At 49.1% G+C, this 24,204-nt stretch overlaps 1 protein-coding gene across 1 annotated transcript in view; it reads left to right on the top strand.

Moving 5' to 3' along the window:
- Window positions 1–19,053, top strand: part of LOC147109766 (histone-lysine N-methyltransferase PRDM7-like) — a 38,954-nt gene extending 19,901 nt beyond the window's left edge. The window contains exons 5-6 of the mRNA XM_086002366.1: window positions 18,305–18,372; window positions 18,831–19,053. Coding sequence (XP_085858492.1) covers window positions 18,305–18,372; window positions 18,831–19,053 — 291 coding nt within the window. The remainder of the gene's footprint in view (window positions 1–18,304; window positions 18,373–18,830) is intronic.
- Window positions 19,054–24,204: the final 5,151 nt, after the last annotated feature.

Below are 24,204 nucleotides of genomic sequence, written 5' to 3' on the forward strand. Positions count from 1 at the left end.
TCTCTTCTCGGCGAGAATGCTGGCAGCAGTGGTTCGCCAGGTGCTGGCCATCCCTTCACCATTAAATCATAGACCCAGGAGAGTGTCGGTTCATTTCGTGTTTCCTTTTCTATGTTTGCATTCGTCACAGGGAGACATTCGACTATAGTCGAGTGGAATAACTCCACTGGATCCACTGCCAGTTCTTCTTCCACCGTCGGCAACGGTAGGCGCGACAATCCATCAGCATTCCCATGCTGTTTAGTTCCTTTGTACTCGATGTCATATTGGTGTGCCCCTAGGAAAAGGGACCACCTCTGTAGCCGTTGTGCCGTCATTATCGGTACGCCCTTCTGAGGGTTGAAAATGGAGACGAGGTGTTGATGATCAGTTAGTAGAGTAAATTTCTGACAGTGCAGGTAGTGATTGAACTTCTTCACCCCCCACACCAGGCTGAGGGCCTCTCTGTCAATCTGGGTGTAGTTACGCTCGGCTGAAGTTAACGAGCATGACGCAAAAGCTATCGGCCTCTCTGAACCATCAAGGAATTTATGTGACAGTACCGCCCCAATGCCGTAGGGAGACACATCACACGCCAGTCTTATCGGTAGTGATGGGTTGTAGTGAGCCAATACTTCTCTTGAAGTGATTCGGTCCTTACTCTTCTGAAAGGCCCGCTTACATTCATCGCTCCATTTCCATGCTACTCCCGTTCGTAGTAGGGCGTTCAGTGGATGCAGAATTGTGGGTAAATTCGGCAAAAACTTATGGTAGTAATTCACCAATCCGAGGAATGACCTCAGTTGTGACACATTTTCAGGCGCTGGAGCCTTAACTATCGCTTCAATTTTGTCAGGGGACTTATGCAACCCCTCTTCATCAATCACGTGGCCACAATATGATATCTGTTTCTTAAAAAACTCGCACTTGGGGCGATTGGCTCGTAGCCCATGTTCACGTAGTCTAGTGAGCACCAGCTCTAGGTTGGCAAGGTGTTCACTGTCATCTTCACCTGTCACTAGGATGTCGTCTAAGTAACACTAAGTCTCCGGAATCACTTGCAGGACTTGTTCCATCGCTCTTTGCCATATCGCCGGAGCTGATGCTACTCCGAATACCAGTCGATTATACTGGTAAAGACCTTTGTGAGTGTTTATCGTGAGATACTTCCGAAAGGATTCTTCAACCTCCATCTGCAAATATGCTTGTGCTAGGTCAATTTTTGTAAAACGCTTCCCTCCAGATAGTGAGGCGAAGATATCTTCTATCCTTGGAAGAGGATATTGTGCTGTGTGAAGGACTGTAACAATACTGTGGAGGAGGAATTCCTGGAGTGTTTACGGGATGGTTTCCTGGACCAAAATGTCGAGGAACCAACCAGAGATCAGGCCATCTTAGACTGGGTATTATGCAACGAGAAAGTTTTAATTAGCAATCTTGTTGTACGAAGCCCCTTGGGTCAGAGCGATCATAATATGATCGAATTTTTCATTAAGATGGAGAATGAAGTAGTTGACTCAGAGACAAGGGTCCTCAATTTAAATAAAGGAAACTACGATGGTCTGAGGAGCGAGTTGGGTAGGATTGAGTGGGGAATGGCGCTCAAAGAGTTGATGGTGGATAGGCAATGGCAAACATTCAAAGACCGAATGGATGAGCTACAGAATTTGTTCATCCCAGTTTGGCGTAAAAATAAAACAAAAAAGGTGACTCAACCGTGGCTAACAAGGGAAATTAGGGATAGCATAAGATCCAAGGAGAGGACATATAAATTGGCTAGAAAAAGCAATAATCCTGAGGATTGGGAGCAGTTTAGGAGTCAACAAAGGAGGACAAAGGGATTAATTAAGAAAGGGAAAATAGAATATGAGAGTAAGCTTGCAGAGAACATAAAAACTGACTGTAAAAGCTTTTATAGATATGTGAAGAGAAAAAGATTAGTGAAGTCAAGCGTAGGTCCCTTACAGTCAGAATCAGGGGAATTTATAATGGGAAACAAGGAAATGGCAGACCAACTAAATGCATACTTTGGTTCTGTCTTCACAAAGGAGGACACAAATAACCTCCCAGAGATGCCGGGGAACATAGGGTCTGATGAAAGCGAGGAACTGAAAGAAATCAGTATTTGTAGGAAAATGGTGTTAGGAAAATTGATGGGACTGAAGGCCGATAAATCCCCAGGGCCTGATGGTCCACATCCCAGGGTACTTAAGGAAGTGGCCCTAGAGTAAGTAGATGCATTACTGATCATCTTCCAGAACTCGATAGACTCTGGAACGGCACCCATGGATTGGAGGGTAGCTAATGTTACCCCACTGTTCAAAAAAGGTGGTATAGCAAAAGCGGGGAATTATAGACCGGTAAGCCTGACATCGGTAGTGGGGAAAATGCTAGAGTCTATTATAAAAGATGTAATCGCAGAGCACTTGGAAAGCAGTGACAGGATCGGACAAAGTCAACATGGATTTACAAAAGGTAAATCATGCTTGACTAATCTACTGGAATTTTTTGAGGATGTAACTGGTAAAATAGATAAGGGAGAACCAGTGGATGTGGTGTATTTGGACTTTCAGAAGGCTTTCGATAAGGTCCCACACAAGAGATTAGCATGCAAAATTAAGGCACATGGGATTGGGGGCAAGGTATTGACTTGGATAGAGAATTGGTTGGCGGACAGAAAGCAAAGAGTTGGAATAAACGGGTCGTTTTCCGAGTGGCAGGCAGTGACTAGTGGGGTACCGCAAGGATCGGTCCTAGGACCCCAGCTGTTCACAATATATATTAATGATCTGGACGAGGGAATTGGATGTAATATCTCCAAATTTGCAGACGACACAAAGCTGGGCGGGAGGGTAAGCTGCGAGGAGGATGTCGGGAAACTCCAGTACAATTTGGACAGGTTGGGTGATTGGGCAGAAACATGACAAATGCACTATAATGTGGATAAATGTGAGGTTATCCACTTTGGTGGCAAAGACAGGAAGGCAGATTATTATTTGAATGGCAATAGATTGGGAGAAGGGGAAGTGCAAAGAGACCTGGGTGTCCTTGTGCACCAGTCGCTGAAGGTACGCATGCAGGTGCAGCAGGCGGTTAAGAAGGCAAATGGTATGTTGGCCTTCGTAGCAAGAGGGTTCGAGTACAGGAACAAGGATGTCTTGCTGCAGTTGTACAGGGCCTTGGTGAGACCGCACCTTGAGTATTGTGTGCAGTTTTGGTCACCTTACCTGAGGAAGGACGTTCTTGCCATGGAGGGAGTGCAGTGAAGATTCACCAGGCTGATGCCTGGGATGGCAGGAATGACGTATGAGGAGAGATTGTGTCGATTGGGCTTATACTCACTGGAGTTTAGATGATTGAGAGGGGATCTCATTGAAACCTATAAAATTCTGTCAGGTCTGGACAGACTAGATGCAGGAAGGATGTTTCTGATGGCCGGGGAGTCCAGAACCAGGGGTCATAGTCTAAGGATAAGGGGTAAGCCATTTAGGACTGAAATGAGGAGGAATTTCTTCACCCAGAGAGTGGTGAACCTGTGGAATTCTCTGCCACAGAGGGCGATGGAGGCCAGTTCATTAAATATATTCAAGAAAGAGTTGGATATATTTCTTGAGGCTAAAGGGATCAAGGGATATGGGGAAAAGGCAGGGACAGGGTACTGAATTTGGATGGTCAGCCATGATCACATTGAATGGCGGAGCAGGCTCGAAGGGCTGAATGGCCTACTCCTGCTCCTATCTTCTATGTTTCTATGTTTCTATGACTGGGTTCACCGTCACCTTGAAGTCCCCACAGATGCAAACCTTCCTTGGCTCCTCAGACTTATTGTTTAACGTTTTCTTCATGACAGGGACGATGGGTGTCACCTACTCACTCCAGCCTACCTTAGATAACACGCCTGCATTCTCCAGATTCTCCAGCTCTGCCTCGATGGCTGGGCGAATTGCATATGGTACCGGTCTTGTTTTGAAAAACTTGGGAATTGCATTCTCCTCTATTTTTATCGAGGCGGTTACGCCTTTAAGAGTGCCCAGTTCTTGTTGAAATACCTCTTTGGCGTCAGCTAAGATTGTTGACAATCATCCAGGAGTGATGTCGTCATCCTTTTTACCAGCCACCGTCAGTGCCTGAATGGAGTGCCAGTCTAAACTTATCTTTCTGATCCATTCACGTCCCAATAACGGCGGTCCACCATCTTGCAGAATGTAGAGATACAATTTCCGTATTTGCTTGCCGTTGTATTCGACAGGCACCCTTATTTTTCCTCTGGGGTATACTTTTTGCCCCGTATATGTCCTCAAGACAATGGATGTCTCTCTCAAGGGTATGTGTGAGAATAGCCGCTCGTAGTCTCGTTGATTCATGATGGTTAGAGCTGATCCTGTATCCAATTCCATTTTGACTTGGGACCCTGCTATCGTGAGGGTGACTCAAATGGTTTGGAGATCCTCTTTTGCGATTATGTTGTGAAGTTTGAGAAAGCTTAGTCTCTTGTTCCCGGATTCACTATCGCTCATCTGGTCTTCGGAACTACTGTCCGTCATCTTTTGTACTTTCCTGTATGATTCCTTCGTAGCCTTTTTGTTGTCGTTGGTCTTCTTCCCAGACCTGCAAACTCGTGCAATGTGTCCCATCTTTCCGCATTGCCTGCATATTTTGTCCTTGGACCAGCAGTCCTTCTGGTCATGGTTTGTTCTGCCGCAGCGATAACATTTTGCAAATCCCCGTGTCATTTTGTGGGTGCCGTATTCCTGTGGCTTTTGTTGTATTTCCGCAGCTCCCCTTGCTGCTGCTTCGTATGATACTGCCACGCTGAAAGCCTTATCTAGCGTCAGCTCTTTCTCTGAGAGTAACCTCTTCTGGGTTCCTTCACTCAGGAGTCTACAGGCAAATTTGTCCCGTAAGGTATCTGCCAGTCCTGCTCCGAACTGGCAGTGCTTTGATAGCTTGCATAGTTCCGTAAGGTAATCAGCATTGCTCTCATTTTTATGCTGATTTCTCCTGTGGAATTTAAATCTTTCTGCTATCAGCAGCGGTGTAGGATTTAGTTGTTCCTGTAGGATAGCAACAATTTCGTTAAAACTCTTCGCCTTCGGTTTGGCTGGAGTAATCAGGTCCCGCAATAGGCCGTACGTTCTTGCGCCCATTAAATTTAGCAATACCGATGCCTTTTTCTCATCGGTTATTTCGTTTGCCTCGCAATATACCTCGACTCTTTCCACATACGTGGTCCAGTCTTCTATTGCATTATCGAAGGCAGTGATATCGCCAGTCTTTGGCATCTTGAAAATCTAAGATGGCACCTCCCGCGCTTTGCCTTCATCCCCGATGGATCAAAATGGCGCCTCCCACGCTTTTTCTTCTTCCCCGCCAAGTTAAGATGGCGCCTCCCGCGCTTTCCCGCCGCTGCCGCTGCTGCCAACGCTGTTGCTGGTGATTATATTTATTTTACTATCCTGTAATGGCGATGCCCTATGGTCTTCGCGCCTCCCCAATCGCTGCTGCCAATGCCGCTCCGCGGTATTTTAATTTTTCTATCGCACTTCAATATTTGCTCCGTTAATTGAAGAACCGTTCCCGCCGTGGAGCGGACCCTCTGGGACACTTCCCTCCCTCTTCTTAGGTCCGAACGCCGCCCAGCTTCGAAGCACCGGCCGCGCCCTGTGTGCTCCACCCTCTCTCTCCCTCTTTGCTTCCCGACTCGCTGCCTGGCCCCGTTGCAGAGCCACCCAATCGAGCTCTAGCCCGCCGCAGCCCAGGAAGGATCAGTGTACTACCTGCCACCAGCCCAATTAGCTGGGAAACCACAGACTGGAGAACCAAGCCTGGCTCCCGACAGTCTCTCCTGCACTTTTCAATTCGATGATTTGGAGGGCGGTTGCCCACGGTCGACGCCAGTTTCTCGAGTTTCTTTGGATTATTTTTTTATTTTTATTTTTTCTTCTGGCTTCGACCTTCAATAACGTCCTCTGAGGTGCTGCCGAGTTGCAGGTAAGTTCGTTTCTTACTCGTCGCCAGTATTATGTCCGTGTATAATTGAGACACGGACTGCAGGAGTTGATTATAACAAGTCTTTACTGAATGGAGACAACCTGGAACTGAAACTACAGAAGCCTGCTAGGGCCTTTTATACAGGGGTGGTCAATGCTGGTACTGCAGTCTGAGACCAGTTATTCCCTTAAAGGTACATACACAACACACGCATGTGGCTTTGCCAGGCTAGAGGGCTTCCTCATGGTGCAGTGTGCCATCGACTGCACACATGTGACTTTGCAGGCACCGTATACCAATCCTGAGATGTTCCGTAACTGCACAGACTACCACTCACTTAATGTGCACTTCTTGTGCGACCACGCCCAGTGCATCATGATGCTGAATGCACGGTATCCTGGCAGCAGTCATGATGCCTTCAACCTGCACCAGTCCGGTGTGCCAGCAGTCTTTGAACCACCACGTCAAACCCAAGGTTGGCTGCTTGGAAACAAGAGCTATCCACTCTGCATCTGGCTGATGAGTTCCCTCCACAGCCACACCACTCATGGCCAGCACTCAAATAACGACAGCCATGCTGCCATGAGGAGTCTTATCGATCAGACCATTGAGGTCCTCAAGCAACAGTTCCGCTGCCTTGACCGCTCAGGAGGAGCCCTCCAGTACAGGCCGGAGCAGGTTTCCCATTTCGTGGTGGTCTGCTGCATGTTCCACAACTTGGCCACATGAGGGCACAGCCCATGCCACCACAGGTCCATCAAGCCTGTCCCTAAACAATTGTGATACCTTGTGTATCACAATCTATTCATTCCATCCCACCCAAAACCATAAAATACCAAGGCCAATTTGCGACCTAACTGGCGATCGAAACTAGTCCAGGAGATCATTCTTGTCCTGAATTCCCTGCAGTATCTACCTTCTGTAAGAGGTGATCTCTGCCTCAGCCAAAAACAGGTCCAGCTCTCGCTTGAAAGAACTCTGAGAGTCCGTGTCCACCACACGAGATGGCAGCCTGTTCCCGAGTTCCACTATTCTATGGGACAAGAACCTCGTCCTGACATCTAACCTAGATCTAGACTTGTACAAATTAAATTTGTGACCCCTAGTCCTTCTTAACCTATTTAATTGAAACAAACTATCAGCTGGCACATGATCATTCCCTTCAACCCTTCATTATCTTCTGAACCTCAATCAAATCCCCCTTAAGTCTACACTTCCCTAAAGTGTAGAGTCCCAAATCTTTTAGCCTATCTTGATAACAAAGATGCTATCCTGATAAATAAGAGAGGAGGAGGAGGAGGAGAAGGAAGTGAGCAGGCAGGCAGCACATTCCTGATCCAGATGGGCTGTCCATGAGCGCCTCAACAGACTCTGGTTGCAGTGAGTGAAACCCCAGATCCCGTTGCTCACCACTTCCCCATCTTACCATCCCTCTGTCTCAGAACATCACAGCGTCCTCCTGGGCACAAAGTTGAAATGAGAGCCACCACAAAACACATTTCAAATATAATTTATAAATTTATCAAATTCAAATCAAAAGAACAAAGTCAGCTAATCACCCTTGTGCATTCCCTAAGTGTCTGTCTTAAGTGTGCCTTTTCCTACTCTAGTGCTCCTACGAAGTGCTCCCCCACTGCTGCAGCTGGTGGAAAGCTGCTGACTTGCAGTGGGGAGTCTACAAATAGGCCTGCAGGATGACCTCAAGCAGCTCTGGCCCTAGAAAGCCCGGCTGTAGACTGCGCCACCTTGGTATGGGCGGCAGAAGTCTGGGCTGGCTGGTGCAAGCGCACTGGCAGGGTGGCAGTGGTGGGAGCATGAATGCTGTCTTCTTGAGAGAGGACAGCAGGTTCTTGCTCCACGGGGCCACTGCCACTCCCTCAGGGTGGGGCCTCAGCACTATTAGCCATCTGCTGGAGCACAGATTGCTGGACTGCTGTGACAATCTGAAAGCACTTTTCCACACTCGTAAACCCAGCCACAATGGCATCAGTCTGAGCTTGCGTGGCAACAAGTTGAGACTGTAGGAGAGCAGTCTGCGCTTCCACTGCATCAGTGAGACGTTGGGTTGCTTCCGTTTGGAAATGCGAGTTTGCCCATCACACCCAGCATCATGGTTGGGTCCACAAGTTCTCTAATGGAGTTGCCCATTATTTCCACCCTGGAAATCATGGGCTCCAAGCCCAGCGCAAAACCCCATAATATTGGAGCCGGACTCCTCCATGCTGCTTGACACTGACCAGAGGCTCTCTGGCAGGCTTGCCATTACACCAAGCATTTCTGTGTGCAGGCCCACCACCCTTCTTCTGAAGGCTGCCCCATCGAGATCATCATCTGCGTCCTGTGCAGCAGAACTCGTGCGTAATCTCGCCCTGCGGGGAGCTGGCACGCGAGCTACACTTTCCCCCTGGCTTGGCTGCAGCCCACTCATGCCTGGGGATTCACCACGTGCAGATCCTGCCTCTAGTCTACCCTCTAATGTATGGGCAGTGCCATTTGCTAAGCTGGTGTCTGCGAGTGTCAGTTCTGTTATGTCTGACTTTGTTGATAGGTACTCGATTGCATTGGCCTGAGCACATGGAGTTTGATAGTGCTGTTATCGTTGCATTGTGTCTGACATTGGATATAGGTATTTGATTGCTTTTGCCTGGGAGAGTGTGTTTGGATCAGCCATTAAAAGCAACATGAACTGAGCTCTGCATACGGCCTCTGGATTATCTTTGCAAACGCAACATTTGGCGATGAGAATGGCTGAAATCTCTCTTCCACCACCTCCTCCCTTCCTTGAACTACCCGGTGAGCCCCCGATCCCATGGGTTCGCTGGCTACAGTCCGTTGAAACCTACCTCATTGCTCTCGGACTAGAAAATGTGAGTACAGCACGGAAAAAGGCACTGTTATCCCATTGCTTGGGAGCGGAGGGCCAGCATGTTCTTGGGACATTAGGCACAGCAGACTCAATTCAAACATATGATGTGGCTGTGGCTCTGTTAAGCACACACTTCTCTGCCCCACAAAGTGCCCTCCTGCGGCGATTCATTTTTAGACAGCGTCACCAACTTCCCGGCGAGTCTGTGCATCAAAACATGACGAATTTGAGGGGGTTAGCTAGCTCGTGCAAGTTCGGTGCACTACACGACGAGATGGTGCGTGATCAACTAATAGAACACAGCAACAACGTGAGAGTGCGTGAAAGACTGTTACTCGAGTCCGACGATCTGTCGGTGTCACAGGCAGTTAACATTGCCTTTCAAGTGGAGTCTGCAGCCGAATGTGCAGCGAAACTAGCACACACACCCAGTGATGGCGCCCTCGGCCCTGACAGCCCTGACACTGTAATGCTCGCGTGACGGCAGCAACGCGCGCTACCGCAGCAACAGTGTGGAAACTGTGGATCTCGTTCACATGCTACCAGAGCACAGAATTGCCCCACACGCGGCCAAGCCTGTCGCAATTGTGGAAAACAAAATCACTTTGCCAATGTCTGCCGCTCTGCCCCGGTTGCTACAAATGAACACTCTCAGTCCTCAAGCACTATAATTCAAAACATGAGCTCTGGGCCAGTAGTGGCTTTCAAGTCATGCACAATGAACCTGAATGATGTGTGCATCCCTCTGTTCTTGGATACCGGTGCCAGCGTCTCACTGCTGAATGTGGACACATTCAAATGTTTTTTCACCTCCCTGCCACCCTCTGCGCCCTCCACTGCCCTTTGTGGGTATGGTAATTCAAAAATTGGACTAGTGGGCTCAGTCAACCTCACTGTATGCTATGGAACAAAAGTTTTGCCAGATTTTTGTTTTCATGTGGCACGCCAAGGAGCTAACCTGATGGGACTGGATCTTTTCACTGACCTGGGTTTTTCTCTCTTGGACACCGGCGGGTCTGCGATTCTGCACGTCGCCTCACCGTGGCGCCAAACATGGCCAGCACTCTTCGAGGGTCTGGGCTGCCTGACTGCCTTCACCCACCAGCCCATGGTTGACTCCACCGTTACCCCTGTCATTCAGCCACTGCACCGCATCCCGCTTGCTCTCCGTGACGGGGTCACAGCTGAACTAAAGCAGCTACTGGAAGCTGGCATCATCGAACCAGTTGATGCCTCCCCATGGGTCTCCAACCTGGTGGTTGCAATGAAAAAGTCAGGTGGTCTACACATTTGTGTCGATCTTCGAGCAGTGAATAAGGCCGTAATCCCTGACAAATATCCACTGCCCACGTCAGAGGAACTCACAGCGCAGTTCTATGGTTCCATCCTGTTCTTGAAACTGGACCTTCGACAGGGCTTTCTACAGGTTCCCCTCCACCCCAGCAGCAGGGACCTCACTGCTTTTGTGACACATGCTGGCATCTTTCGGTACACCAGGATGCCATTTGGACTTAGCTCTGCACCCAGCTGCTTCCAAAAGGTGATGTCCTCTGTGCTCGCAGGCATTCCTGGGGTGGCCATCTACCTGGATGACATCGCTGTGCATGGGCCCTCGACCTCCACTCACGACGAATGCCTTCACAGAGTTTTCACGGCTCTAGCAAAACACAAGCTCACACTGAATGGCGAAAAGTGTGTCTTTGCTGTTTCAGAGATCGAATTTGTGGGGTTTCGGTTATCGGCTGATGGTATATCCCCACTCCAGTCAAACGTGGATGCCATTCACAACATCCCAGAACCTAGCTCTGCAGCACAGGTTGCCTCCTTCCTTGGCATGACTGGGTACTACCTGAAGTTTTTGCCCCAGTACTCAGCCACCACAGCCCCACTGTGTCAGCTCCTGCGAAAAGATGAGCCCTGGGTGTGTTCACAAGCCTGTACGGAAGCTGTTCGCCTCCTCAAATCGCAGCTCACATCGCCCCCAGTGGTGGCTCACTTTGACGTCGCCAGCCCCACCCTCGTCACCTGCAACGCGTCCGCTGCAGCTGTGGGGGCGGTGTTATCGCAGATACAGAATGGAATGGAGAAACCAATCGCCTTTGCCTCCCGAGCCCTTAGCCCCACTGAACAGAAGTACTCAGTAGGCGAGCGTGAGGCACTGGCGTGCGTCTGGGCATGTGAGCAGTGGCACCTGTACACGTATAACCATGCCTTCACCCTGCGAACCGATCACCAGGCTCTCACTGCCCTGCTGTCTACATCCGGCATGGGCCACAGACCACTGCGTCTACACCACTGGTCTGACCACCTCCGCCAATACAATTTCAGTCTCCAGTTCACACCAGGACGTGACAATGTTGTTGCAGATCTGCTCTCCTGCACTGTCTCTGCCCCAGCCCCACTTGTCGGGTCTGAACATGTGGAACAGGATATCGTCCAGATGCTGCACACGCCTCTCCAAACCACAGTCTCTCTCCAGGAGCTCAAAGAGGCCTCTGAACAGGATCCGGCCCTCTCCCAGCTGTGCACCTTCTTCAGAGATGGCTGGCCTCACAAGGTGCCTGAGGAACTGTCTGCCTACTCCAGAGTTAAAGAGGAGCTCTCCTGCTGGAATGACTCCAGTGTTGCACGTGGGCTCTGCACTGTGGTCCCAAGTGCCCTTCATGCGCGTGTTTTATCCATGACACACGAGGTCCACTTGGGCACAGTGAAGCTCAAACAACGATGCCGAGATCTAGTGTGGTGGCCAGGTATCGACAGGGAAATCGAGGCCCTGGTCAAGGACTGTGCAGCCTGCCTTGTAAGTGGCAAGACTGGCCACCAAGCTCCTCCACCCCTGCAACCCCTTGCCTGGCCCTCTCAGCCCTGGGAGCACCTGCAGCTGGATGTCTGCGGGGAGATCCATGGTGTCCCCCACCATCAACGGTTCCTAGTGGTGACCTATGACCTGCACTCAAAATGGCCAGAGGTCACTGCCGTGGGCTCCGTCACCTCTCGGGTCATCATCGATATTCTTGAGTCCCTCTTCTCCCGCTGGGGGCATCCAAAGGCCATCACCACAGACAATGGCCCCCAAATAGTCTCTTCGGGACTCTCCTCTTACCTTAAGAGCAAGGGCATCCATCACATATGTACAGCGTACTACCACCCCAAGTCAAATGGGGGGGGTGGAGCATTTTAACCAGACACTGAAAAATGGCCTCAGAGCAAACCTAACCCAGGGATGTGTGTTTGACAAGGCCCTCCTCCACACACTGCTGCACTACAGAGCCTCCCAGCATTCTACTACAGGGGTCTCACCCGCATCCCTCATGCTAGGCCGGGAGCTCATGCTGCCCCTTGGCAGGCTCCGCCCCTCGCTAGCTCAGAGCACTGCTCCACGGGTTCAAGCCACTGACGCTAGACAGCGGGAGAAGATGAAACTCCACTTCGACCAGTCGAAGAGGGCCAAGGCGCCCAACATCTTAGTCTCCGATTGGGTCAGAGTCCGCAGGCCAAAAATAAGATGGCCTCATTCTGGTCCTCCCCTCTCCAAATCAGCCGCCAACTTGGACCAGCCACTTTCTGCCTCACTGACGGCTCTCGGTGGCATGCCAGCCGCCTTCGGAAGGTGCCAGCACCCCCAATGCGGGATTATACGGACCTAATCCCCAAGCCTTACCCCCAGAGTGGCGGGATGCACATGTGGCTCAGCCAGCTCACCCTCAAGCAGATATTGTGCCTCAGCCTGCTCCTCAACAGTCCCCACTTCGGCCTGCTTTTCACCAGTCCGCACCTCGGCCTGTTCGTACATGTTGTTGCCCTGGCCACCTACAGGACTTTGTCACTACATTTCATGTTTGAAATTCTGTGAGGGGGAGGAAATGTTATGTCTGACATTGGTGATAGGTACTCGATTGCCTTGGCCTGAGCACATGGAGTTTGATAGTGCTGTTATCGTTGTATTCTGTCTGACATTGGATATAGGTATTCAATTGCTTTTGCCTGGGAGGGTGTGTTTGGATCAGCCATTAAAAGCAACATGAACTGAGCTCTGCATACGGCCTCTGGATTATCTTTGCAAACGCAACAAGTTCCAGTGCCGCTGCGTCTTCTCCTCCATCACTTTCCTCCTCCAGAACTTCAGAGACAGGCTGGGCTGCTGACAGTGCTTGGGTATCTGAAAGGAGAAATGCACAAGGGTCGGGTTGTGTTGAGGTAGGAGGGAAAGCCAAATATCCATGCATACACCATCAGCAGCGTGTAAGTGAAAAGAGATTGTGGGATGAGGGGTAGTGGGCTGAGAGAAGAAGGATTAGGTATAAGCATACCATCATCATCAGCAATGTTTTTCACTTCCCCGCTCACCACGGACTCTGTCACTGCCCCAACAATTATTGTGAGCACTACTTCCTTCAAGTCCATGAGGTTCTCAATTCTGACTTACCCTTCTTCTTACTTCTTAGGCAGTCCCTCGGAACCGAGGATGACTTGCTTCCACATTAAACATGAGTTCTCAGGTGGCTGATGAGTCCAATGCGGGACCTACAGTCTCTATCACAGGTGGGGCAGATGGTCGTTGCAGGGACGGGTGGCTGGGGTGCTTGGGTTGATGTGTACTCCTTGTGTTGCTTGCGCTTGGCTGCTGCTTGCTCCCGGCGAAGAGACGTGTTCAGCACCTTCCCGGATGCTTCTCCTCCATTTTGTGCGGTCTTGGGCCAGGGATTCCCAGGTGTCGGTGGGGACGTTGCACTTTTTCAAGGAGGCTTTGAGGGTGTCCTTGAAGCATTTCCTCTGCCCACCTGGGGCTCTCTTGCAGTGTCGGAGATCCGAGTAGAGCACTTGTTTTGGGAGTCTTGTATCGGGCATGTGGACGATGTGACATGTCCATCGGAGCTGATCGAGCGTGGTCAAAGCTTCGATGCTGGGAATGTTGGCCTGAGCAAGAACACTGACGTTAGTGCGCCTATCCTGCCAATGGACTTGCAGGATCTTGCGGAGGCAGCGTTGGTGGTACCTCTCCAGTGCTTTGAGGTGCCTGCTGTAAATGGTCCATGTCTCTGAGGCATACAGGAGGGCGGGTCTCACTACTGCTCTGTATACCATGAGCTTGGTGCCGGGTTTGAGGTCCTGGTCTTCAAACACTCTCTTCCTGAGGCGACTGAAGGCTGCACTGGCACACTGAAGGCGGTGCTGGACTTCGTCATTGCTGTTTGCCCTTGTTGACAGTACTGTCACCCAATAACCCTTCACCCATCTGTTGGTACTCCCGGAGGTTATGTGCCAACTTGACCTGCAAGAGAAAGGGAAGTGTCAGTGAGTGTGGTACAATATGTTTGGGTGATGTGCCTGCCATGGTTGAATAGCTGGCAAATTGTGCAAGGTGTGAGATGTGGGTGTAAGTCTTGCAGCAGTGGTAAGTGTGTGAGGTATGAGTGGTGCTGGCTAGAGATTGTTGGTAGGTGACTGATGGGGGTGTGGTGCATTGAACAGTGTGTGCGATTCATGACACAGATAGTGGGATATGGTATTTGAAGATGCATTTACTCACCTTGACCAGTCATGTGAGGTCACTAAACATTTTGCAGCACTGGATCCAGGTTCTGCGGACAACACTCATCGTACTGACGGCTTCAGCAGTCTCCACCCACAGCCTTCTTGTGTCCGCGGGCCTCCTGCCCCCTGTGGTAGAGGACCTGAGGATGTCATAGAACCTCCAGGATCAAGGCCTCCAGTGCCACATCAGAAAATCTCCTTGCCCTTTTTCTTGGCTATTGGGCCATGGTTTTCTCCACAATGACAATGAGCTGTTTGTGCAAAAAAGCACTTCCCCTGTATTAGAGCCTTGAACAAACTTTATTGGCCACTAGACTCCACCCAATATTGGCCCCCCGAATCAGCACTAAGACAATCAGCAGCACGTTTCAGCGCTACAATCATTATAATGAGCAGGCAGCATGAATTTTATGTGCTGCCTGCACTACTTTGAACGGGTGTGGGCACATCGTGCTGCCCGCGCCTTTTTTTGGGCCTTATCCAATTTCTAGGCCTCTGTCTATTGCATTCTTAGCTTGATTCCCCACTCCTGTTTTTGAGGAATAGAGCCTGTTGGTATTGGATGGCCTTGTAGCTGTTATCATTTTAATCCAATGGCTTTGTCCTGGAGCCAAGGTCAACTAAGAATGAGCCTACATTCCAGTCCCTTGTACTTTGTTCATCATCTGATGAATTTAGTCCTGCTGCTCTAATTCAGGTATTATCCTATTAAAGCAGTTCCAGGAGATTCCCAGAGCCTGCTGTCATTGTATTTATGAACAAAGGTGAGTCAGGTGTCACCTCAACCAACTCTCATCATTCCGAGTTTCAGAATGCATTGAACAGTAGTTGCCAAATCCTTGGTGTTCTGAGGTGGAGGTAAGGAATAATAAAGGGAAAAAAACACTAGTGGGCGTAGTCTATACGCCTCCGAACAGTTGCAACTCTGTTGGACGGAGTATCAATCAGGAAATAGTTGAGGCTTGTAATAAGGGAACATCTATAATTATGGGGGATTTTAACTATCATATTAATTGGACAAATCAAATTGGGCAGGGCTGCCTTGAGGATGAGTTCATTGAGTGTATTAGGGATGGGTTTCTTGAGCAGTATGTAACTGGACCGACCAGGGGGCAAGCAACATTAGATCTGGTCCTGTGTAACGAGACAGGATTAATTAAAAATGTCCAAGGAAAGGATCCCCTTGGAATGAGTGACCATAACATGGTTGAATTCCATATTCAATTAGAGGGTGAGAAGGTTGGATCTGAAACAAGCATGCTAAGCTTGAATAAAGGAGACTATGAAGGTATGAGAGTGGAATTGAGTAGAGTGGATTGGGAAAATGGATTAAAGGGTAAGACGATACATGATCAGTGGTGTACATTTAAGGAGTTATTTTACAACTTCCAAAAAATATATATTCCACTGAGAAGAAAAGGGTGTAAAAGAAAAGACAGCCATCCGTGGCTAAGTAAAGAAATTAAGGATAGTATTCAACTAAAAACAAGGGTATATAAGATAGCCAAATCTAGTGGGAGGATAGAGGATTGGGAAAACTTCAAAAGACAGCAAAAAATAACAAAAAGATTGATTAAGAAAGGGAAGATAGATTATGAAAGTAAATTAGCAAAAAATATAAAAACAGATAGTAAGAGTTTTTATTGTTATATAAAAAGAAAAAGGGTGGCTAAAGTAAATGTTAGTCCCTTAGAGGATGAGACCAGGAAATTAATGGTGGGAAATATGGAGATGGCAAAAACACTGAATGAATATTTTGTATCAGTCTTTACAGTAGAGGACATTAAGAATATCCCAACACTGGACAAACAGGGGGCTATAGCGGGGGAGGAGCTAAACATGATCAAAATCACTAAGGAAGTGGTACTCGGTAAAATAATGGGACTCAAGGCGGATAAATCACCTGGACCTGATGGCTTACATCCTAGGGACTTGAGGGAAGTGGCGGTAGGGATTGTGGATGCATTGGTAATAATTTTCCGAAACTCCCTGGACTCAGCAAAGGTCCCGGCAGACTGGAAAACTGCTACTGTAACACTCTTATTTAAAAAGGGCAGTAGACAGAAGGCTGGAAACTATAGACCGGTTAGCCTAACATCTGTGGTAGGTAAAATTTTGGAGTCCATTGTTAAGGAGACAGTAACAGGACATTTGGATAATCATAATTTAATAGGACAAAGTTAGCATGGTTTTATGAAGGGGAAGTCATGTTTGACAAATTTGCTGGAGTTCTTTGAGGAAGTAACATATAGGGTGGATAAAGGGGAACCAGTGGCGTAGTGTATTTAGGCTTCCAAAAGGCATTTGACAAGGTGCCACACAAAAGATTATTGCTTAAGATAAAAAATCACGGGATTGGGGGTAATATTCTGGCATGGATAGAGGATTGGCTATCTAACAGAAGGCAGAGAGCTGGGATAAATGGTTCATTCTCAGACTGGCAATCATTAACTAGTGGTGTTCCGCAGGGGTCAGTGCTGGGTCCCCAACTCTTTACAATCTATATTAACGATTTGGAGGAGGGGACTGAGTGTAACATATCAAAGTTTGCAGATGATACTAAGATGGGAGGGAAAGTAGTGAGTGAGGAGGACATAAAAAAACCTGCAAGGGGACATAGACAGGCTAAGTAAGTGGGCAGAGATTTGGCAGATGGAATACAATACTGGAAAGTGTGAGGCTATGCACTTTGGCAGGAAAAATCGTAGAGCAAGTTATTATCTTAATGGCAAGAAACTGGAAAGTACTGAAGTACAAAGGGATCTGGGGGTCCTGGTGCACGAAACTCAAAAGGTTAGTATGCAGGTGCAGCAAGTGATTAAGAAGGCCAATGGAATGTTGGCTTTCATGGCTAGGGGGATAGAATATAAAAATAGGGAGGTATTGCTTCAGTTGTACAAGGTATTGGTGAGACCGCACCTGGAATACTGCATACAGTTTTGGTGTCCATACTTAAGAAAAGACATACTTGCTCTCGAGTCAGTACAAAGAAGGTTCACTCGGTTAATCCCGGGGATGAGGGGATGGACATATGAGGAGAGGTTGAGTAGATTGGGACTCTGCTCATTGCAGTTCAGAAGAATGAGAGGCGATCTTATTGAAACATATAAGATTGTGAAGGGGTTGGATCGGGTGGATGCGGGGAGGATGTTCCCGATGATGGGTGAATCTAGAACTCGGGGGCATAGTCTTAGAATAAGGGGCTGCTCTTTCAAAACTGAGATGAGGAGGAACTACTTCACTCAGAGGGTGGTAGGTCCATGGAATATGCTGCCCCAAAAAGCTGTAGAAGCTACATCATTACATAAATTTAAAACAGAAATAGACAGTTTCCTAGAAGTAAAGGGAATTAAGGGTTACGGGGAGCGGGCAGGAATTTGGACATGAGTCTAGGTTCGGATCGGTCATGGCCCTGTGGGTAGCGGAGCGGGCCCAGGGGCCATGTAGCCTGACCCTGCTCCTATTTCGTGTGTCTAATTCTGTTAGATTCAGGAGATGGTTCTGTGATAGTAGATTGGCGGTTAGGATCAGATCAGCCATGATCTTATTGAATGGCGGAGCAGGCTCGAGGGGCCGATTGGACTACTCCTGCTCCTATTTCTTATGTTCTTATGTTCTTACAATACAGTAACTCAGGGATCTTTCCCGACTTTACAAAGCTTCCTGAAACTGTTCAGCACCATTATACTATTTTTCGAGCTCCTATGCTACATCATTTCATTCCCAGCCATCGTGTTGAACTGGGCACTCAGATGAAAAGGTATAATCACAGAACACAGGTAAGAGGAAGGTCAATTTTTACTCAAAGACGTGGGAGGCAATGTAATAGAATCTTGCAATACGTGTTAAGCCTTATGACAGTCTAATATAAAGATAAAGTTGCTTTTAAATTTTTTATTAATCCAGTCTTTTTATCAAAATACTTTTCTGCAGATCAGCAAATCCAACAAGGATTTTGAATACATTGATGCGAAGGATGAATCTACATCAAATTGGATGAGGTGAGGGAAGACTGATACCATATTGTGAGGATCACAAGATATTAACGGATGAAGAAGGTCTTTTGTCCCATTTCATATGATCCATCCAGTACAATATCCCACCCAACAACCAGTCAGCCTTTCATTCTGGGTGGCTGTGGCTGGGAAACCGAGCCAAAATTTTTAATCAGCTCTAGGCATTAAATTCAGCAGGAACTGCGGGAAACCCGTATTTCTGGATCGCTGCACCTCCACAACCCCCCGAAATATTGGGGCCATTATCTTTCGTATCTACACTGAAGTGATTGGTCCCCACTGAGTGTCCTCTCATGACAGTATGTTTGAAATTGAAATTTGTCCATGGCTGGGGACATGTTCTCTCATTCTAACTTGCTATACTAATATGCTTTACATTCTGTATTCATTTTACAATTTTAACTTATTTTTGGCCACTTAAATATTTGTATGTTATGTTCCAGGTTTGTTAACTGTGCCAGAAAGGAGGAGGAGCAGAACCTTGTAGCCTTTCAGCACTGCGGCAAAATTTATTACAGGACTTGCAAGCCTGTTCCTCCTCGGTGCGAGCTGCTGGTCTGGTATGGTGATGAATATGCCAAGGAACTCGGTATCAAATGGACCACAATGTCGGTGGCAAAACAAGAACCAAATTGTAAGGATTCTGACCAAAATTGGGAACTGTAGCCAAAGTATCATTTGTTTTCTGTTACAGTCTCAAAGGTGTTTGATAAAGTGCAACGTAATAGAAGTGTTAGCAAAATTGAAGCCCATGGGATCAAAGGGGGAATGTTAGCGTTGATTCAAAATTGGCCATGAGACAGAAAGCAAAGAGTGGTGCTGAATGGTTGTTTATGAGACTGGAGGGAAGTATACAGTGGTATCCCCCAGGGGTCAGTATTAGGATCCCTGCTCTTTCTGATACATATTTATGATCTGGACTTTGACTATTGGAGGCATAATTTCAATGTTTGCAGATGACACAAAGCTTGGAAACGTAGTAAACAGTGAAAAGGATAGTAGAAGTTTTCAGGAAGATGTAGATAGACTAATGAAATGGGTAGTCACATGGCAGATGAAATTTAATGCAGAACAGTGTGAAGTGATGCATTTTGGAAGGAAAACTGAGGAGAGGCAACATAAATTAAATGATAACATTTTAAAGTGGGTGCAGGAACAGACACCTTGGGATTCACAGACTCAAATCTTTGAAGGTGGCAGGGCATATTGTTAAGGCTATTAATAAATCATTTGTGACCCTAGGCTTTATCAATAGAGGCATGTAGTACCAATGCAAGGAAATTATGGTAAACCTTTATAAATCACTGTTTAGGCCTCAGCTAGAGTATTGTGTTCAAATCTGTGCACTACACTTTAGAAGGAATGTCAAAGCCTTTCAGTACTTGGGCCTCAGTTATTCACAATTTATATGAATGACTGAGATGAAGGGACCGAGTGTAATGTATCCAGGTTTGCTGATGTTACAAAACTAGGTGGTAAAGTAAGCTGTGAGGAGGACACAAAGACCCTGCAAAGTGGTATAGACAGGTTAAGTGAGTGGGCAATAAGGTGGCAGATGGAGTATAATGTGAGGAAATCTGAGGTTATTCAGTTTGGTAGGAAGAATAGAAAAACAGAATATATTTAAATGGTGAGAAACTATTAAATGTTGGTGTTCAGAAAGATTTAGGTGTCCTCATACAGGAAGCACAGAGTTAGCAAGCAGGTACAGCAAGCAATTAGGATGGCAAATGGCAAGACGGTCTTTATTGCAAGGGGGCTGTAGAACAAGATTAAGGAAGTCTCTCTACAGTTGTGCAGGGCTTTGGTGAGACCACACCTGGAGTACTGTGCACAGTTTTGGTCACCTTATCTGAGGAAGGATATACTTGCCTTAGAGGCGGTGCAACAAAGGTTCACTGGATTGATTCCTGGGATGAGAGGGTTATCCTATGAGGAGAGATTGAGTAGATTGAGCCTATACACTGGAGTTTAGAAGAATGAGGGGTGATCTCATTGAAACATATAAGATTCTGAGGGCGATTGTAGGGTAGACTGAGAGGCTGTTTCCCCTGGCTGGAAAGTCTAGAACTAGGGGGCATAGTCTCAGGAAAGGGGGTCGGCCATTTAAGACTGAGATGAAGAGCAATGGCTTCACTCAGGGAGTTGTGAATCTTTAAAATTCACTGCCCCAAAGGGCTATGGATGCTGAGTCATTGAGTATATTCAATGCTGAGATAATTAGACTTTTGGAATCGAGGAGAATCAAGGGATATGGAGATCGGGCAGGAAAGTGGAGTTGAGGTCGAAGATCAGTCATGATGTTACCTCTCCCTCCCTCTCTCTCTCTCCTCCCTCTTCTCTCCCCCTCCTTCACTCTCTTCCCCTCCTCTCTCTCTCTCCCTCCCTCTTTCTCTCCCACTCCTCTCTCTCTTCCCCCTCCCTCTCTCTCATCCCCCTCCCTCTCTCTCTTCCCCCTCCATCTCTCCCCCTCCCTCTCTCCCTCCCTCTCTCTCTCCCCCCCCTCCTCTCTCTCCCTCCCTCCCTCTCCACTCCCATCTCTCTCCCCCTCCCTCTCCCTCCCTCCCTCTCTCTCAGCTCCTCCCTCCCTCTCTCTCGACCCCTCCCTCTCACTCTCCTCCCCCTCTCCCTCACCCTCTCACTCTCCCTCCCCTCTCACCCTCCCTCTCCCTCTCCCCTCTCTCTCTCTCTCCCCTCCCTCTCTCTCTCTGCCATCCTCCCTCTCTCCCTCCCTCTCTCTCTCTCCCCCCTTTCTCTCTCCCCCTCCCTCTCTCTCCGCCCTCTCTCTCTCTCCCCTCACTCTCACGTCTCCCTCCCCTCACATTCTCCTCCCCCTCTCACTCTCACTCCCCCTCTCACCCTCCTCTCCCCTCTCTCTCTCTCCCCGCCCTCTCCTCTCTCTCCCCCTCCCTCTCTCTCTCCCGCTCCTCCCTCTCTCCCCCTCCCTCGCTCCCTCTCTCCCTCCCCTCCCTCTCTCTCTCCCCTCCCTCTCCCTCTCCCCCTCCCTCTCCCTCTCCCCCTCCCTCTCCCCCTCCCTCGCTCTCTCCCCTCCCTCTCTCTCCCTCCCTCTCTCTCTCTCTCTCCCTTCCCCTCCCTCTCTCTCTCTCCTCCCCCTCCCTCTCTCTCTCTCCCTCCCCATCCCCCTCTCTCTCTCCCTCCCTCCCTCTCCCCCTCCCTCTCCCTCTCCCCCTCCCTCTCCCCCTCCCTCTCTCTCTCCCCCCTCTCTCTCTCTCTCCCTCCCTCTCTCTCTCTCCCTCTCTCTCTCTTCTCCCTCCCTCTCTCTCTCTCCCTCCCCCTCCCTCTCTCTCTCTCTCCCTCCCTCTCTCTCTCTCCCCCTCGCTCTCTCTCCCCCCTCCCTCTCTCTCCCTCCCTCTCTCTCTCTCCCTCTCTCTCTCTTCCCCCTCCCTCTTCTCTCTCCCTCCCCATCCCTCTCTCTCTCTCCTCCCTCTCTCCTTCCCTCCATCTCTCCCCCTCCCTCTCTCTCTCCCCCTCCCTCTCCCCCTCCCTCTCTCTCTCTCTCCCTCCCCCTCCCTCTCCCCCTCCCTCTCTCTCTCTCTCCCTCCCTCTCTCTCCCTCTCCCTCTCTCTCTCTTCCCCCTCCCTCTCTCTCTCTCCCTCCCCCTCCCCCTCTCTCACTTTCCCTCCCCCTCTCACTCTCCCTCCCTCTCTCTCTCCCTCTCTTTCCCTCCCTCTCCCCCTCTCTCTCTCTCCCCCTCTGTCTCTCTCTCCCCTTCCCTCTCCCTCTCCCCCTCCCTCTCCCCCTCCCTCTTCCCCCTCCCTCTCTCCCTTCCCCCTCCTCTCTCTCTTCCCCCTCCCTCTCTATCTCCCCCCTCCCTCTCTCTCTTCCCCCTCCCTCTCCATCTCCCCTCCTCTCTCTCTCCCCTCCCTCTCTCCCTTCCTCTCTCTCTCCCCCCTCTCCCTCCCTCTCTCTCTCTCCCCCTCCCTCTCACTCTCCCTCCCCCTCTCCCTCCCTCTCTCTCTCCCTCTCTTTCCCCTCCCTCTCCCCCCTCTCTCTCTCCCCCTCCCTCCCCCTCTCCCTCTCCCTCTCTCTCTCCCCCTCCCTCTCTCTCTCCCCCTCTCTCTCCCCCCACTCTCTCTCCCCCTCTCTCCCCTCCCTCTCTCCCCCTCCTCTCTCTCCCCCTCCCTCTCTCTCCCCCCTCCCTCCCTCTCTCTCCCCTCCCTCTCTCTCTCTCTTCCCCCTCCCTCTCTCTCTGTCCCCTCCCCCTCGCCCCCTCCCACTTGCCCCCTCCCTCCCTCTCTTCCCCTCCCTCTCGCCCCCTCCCTCTCTCTCTCTCCCTCCCTCTCTCTCCCCCCTCCCTCTCCCTGTCTCTCCCCCTCCCTCTCCCTCTCTCGCCCCCTCCCTCTCTCTCTCCCCTTCCTCTATCTCCCCTTCCTCTCTCTCTCCCCCTCCCTCCCTCTCACTCTCCTCCCTCTCTCCCTCTCTCTCTCCCTCCCTCCCTCCCTCTCTCTCTCCCCCTCCCTCTCTCGCTCTCCCCTCCTCTCTCTCTCTCCCCCTCCCTCTCTCTCTCTCCCCCTCCCACTCTCTCTCTCCTCCCTCTCTCTCAATTCAATTCAATTCAAATCGCTTTATTGGCATGATGACAAGGTACATCTTGGGCCAGAAATTCCAGGCCAGAAGCGTGAGTACGGTTGGGTTACTCACGCATCTGGCCGTTGGAAATGCCGGCGTTCAGCAGGATCAGCGCATGCGGGGAACGCCGGCATTTCCAGACCCGAGGTCTATTCACAGCGCGTGCGACTGCACAGGCAGCGCTTGCGCAGTGAACTTTGTAGATTTCACTGATGGATTCAGTGAGGGTAAGTCCCTAGAACTTGCACTTAAAAAAAGCAAGTGTAAAGTTGTTCATGGCTGGGGAAGGAAATATATTTTATGGAGGAGCTTATGAAATGCAATATTTAGGTTTGGGAAAGGGAGGGAAGTTATTTTAAGAAATTTTAACTAAGTTTTAAACTTTAATTTTTTTTTTTAAACGGTTTCAGAACGGTAGGTAAAAGGAGCAATTGTGGCTGTGTGAATGGAATGTGAGAATGAGTTATGTATGTATGTCCACATATATTCCTTTACGTATATGTATGTATGTTTTATATTCCTTTACTAATGTGTATGAATGTATATTTTTAATTATGATTTTCCAATAAGTTACTTTCTCTGAAAGTCATAATTAAATAATACATTCATACACATAAGTAAAGGAATATATACATACACGCAAAGGAATATATACAGACATACATACTTCAGAAGCTCCACGATAAGAAATATCTTCCTCCGCAGCCTCTGGAGCAACTGTACCCATGCTTTTTTCATGTGTAAGTTGTAATGACTGGACCTCACTGAAAGCATGAATGAAAGCGGCGAATTATACTGCGCATGTGCTGCCTGTGCAGTCGCACGCGTTCTGCCTCTGAACCCCTTCGTTCAGAGGACAGAAATGTCGGTTTTCCCCACATGCACTGTGCATGCTGAAAACCGGCATTTCATCCAGCCAGATGCGTAAGTACCCCGACCGTACTAGCGCATTTGGAAGGGAATTACTGGGCCAACATTTTACATGTCAATAAATGAAAAATTTAACAATTGCACAACTTGCCCCCTCGCATCTGCGACTGAGGGTCCAAGGAGGTGCATTGCGCAAGAGGTCATCATCGTATGTATCCTCACACTGTTCCCTTTGGGGAACTGTATGAAGTGGTGGAAGGATTTATGGCCGTGATTAACGCTCATTCCGTGACCGTAACATCTTTGAACCAGCCATTAGGGTGGTTAGTCCTATGGCGGGAGGGTTTTACGGGCTCC

Source organism: Somniosus microcephalus, chromosome 12 (genome assembly GCF_052327205.1).
Source record: "Somniosus microcephalus isolate GS21.2 chromosome 12, FLI_Smic_1.0, whole genome shotgun sequence".
Classification (NCBI taxonomy): Eukaryota; Metazoa; Chordata; class Chondrichthyes; order Squaliformes; family Somniosidae; genus Somniosus; species Somniosus microcephalus.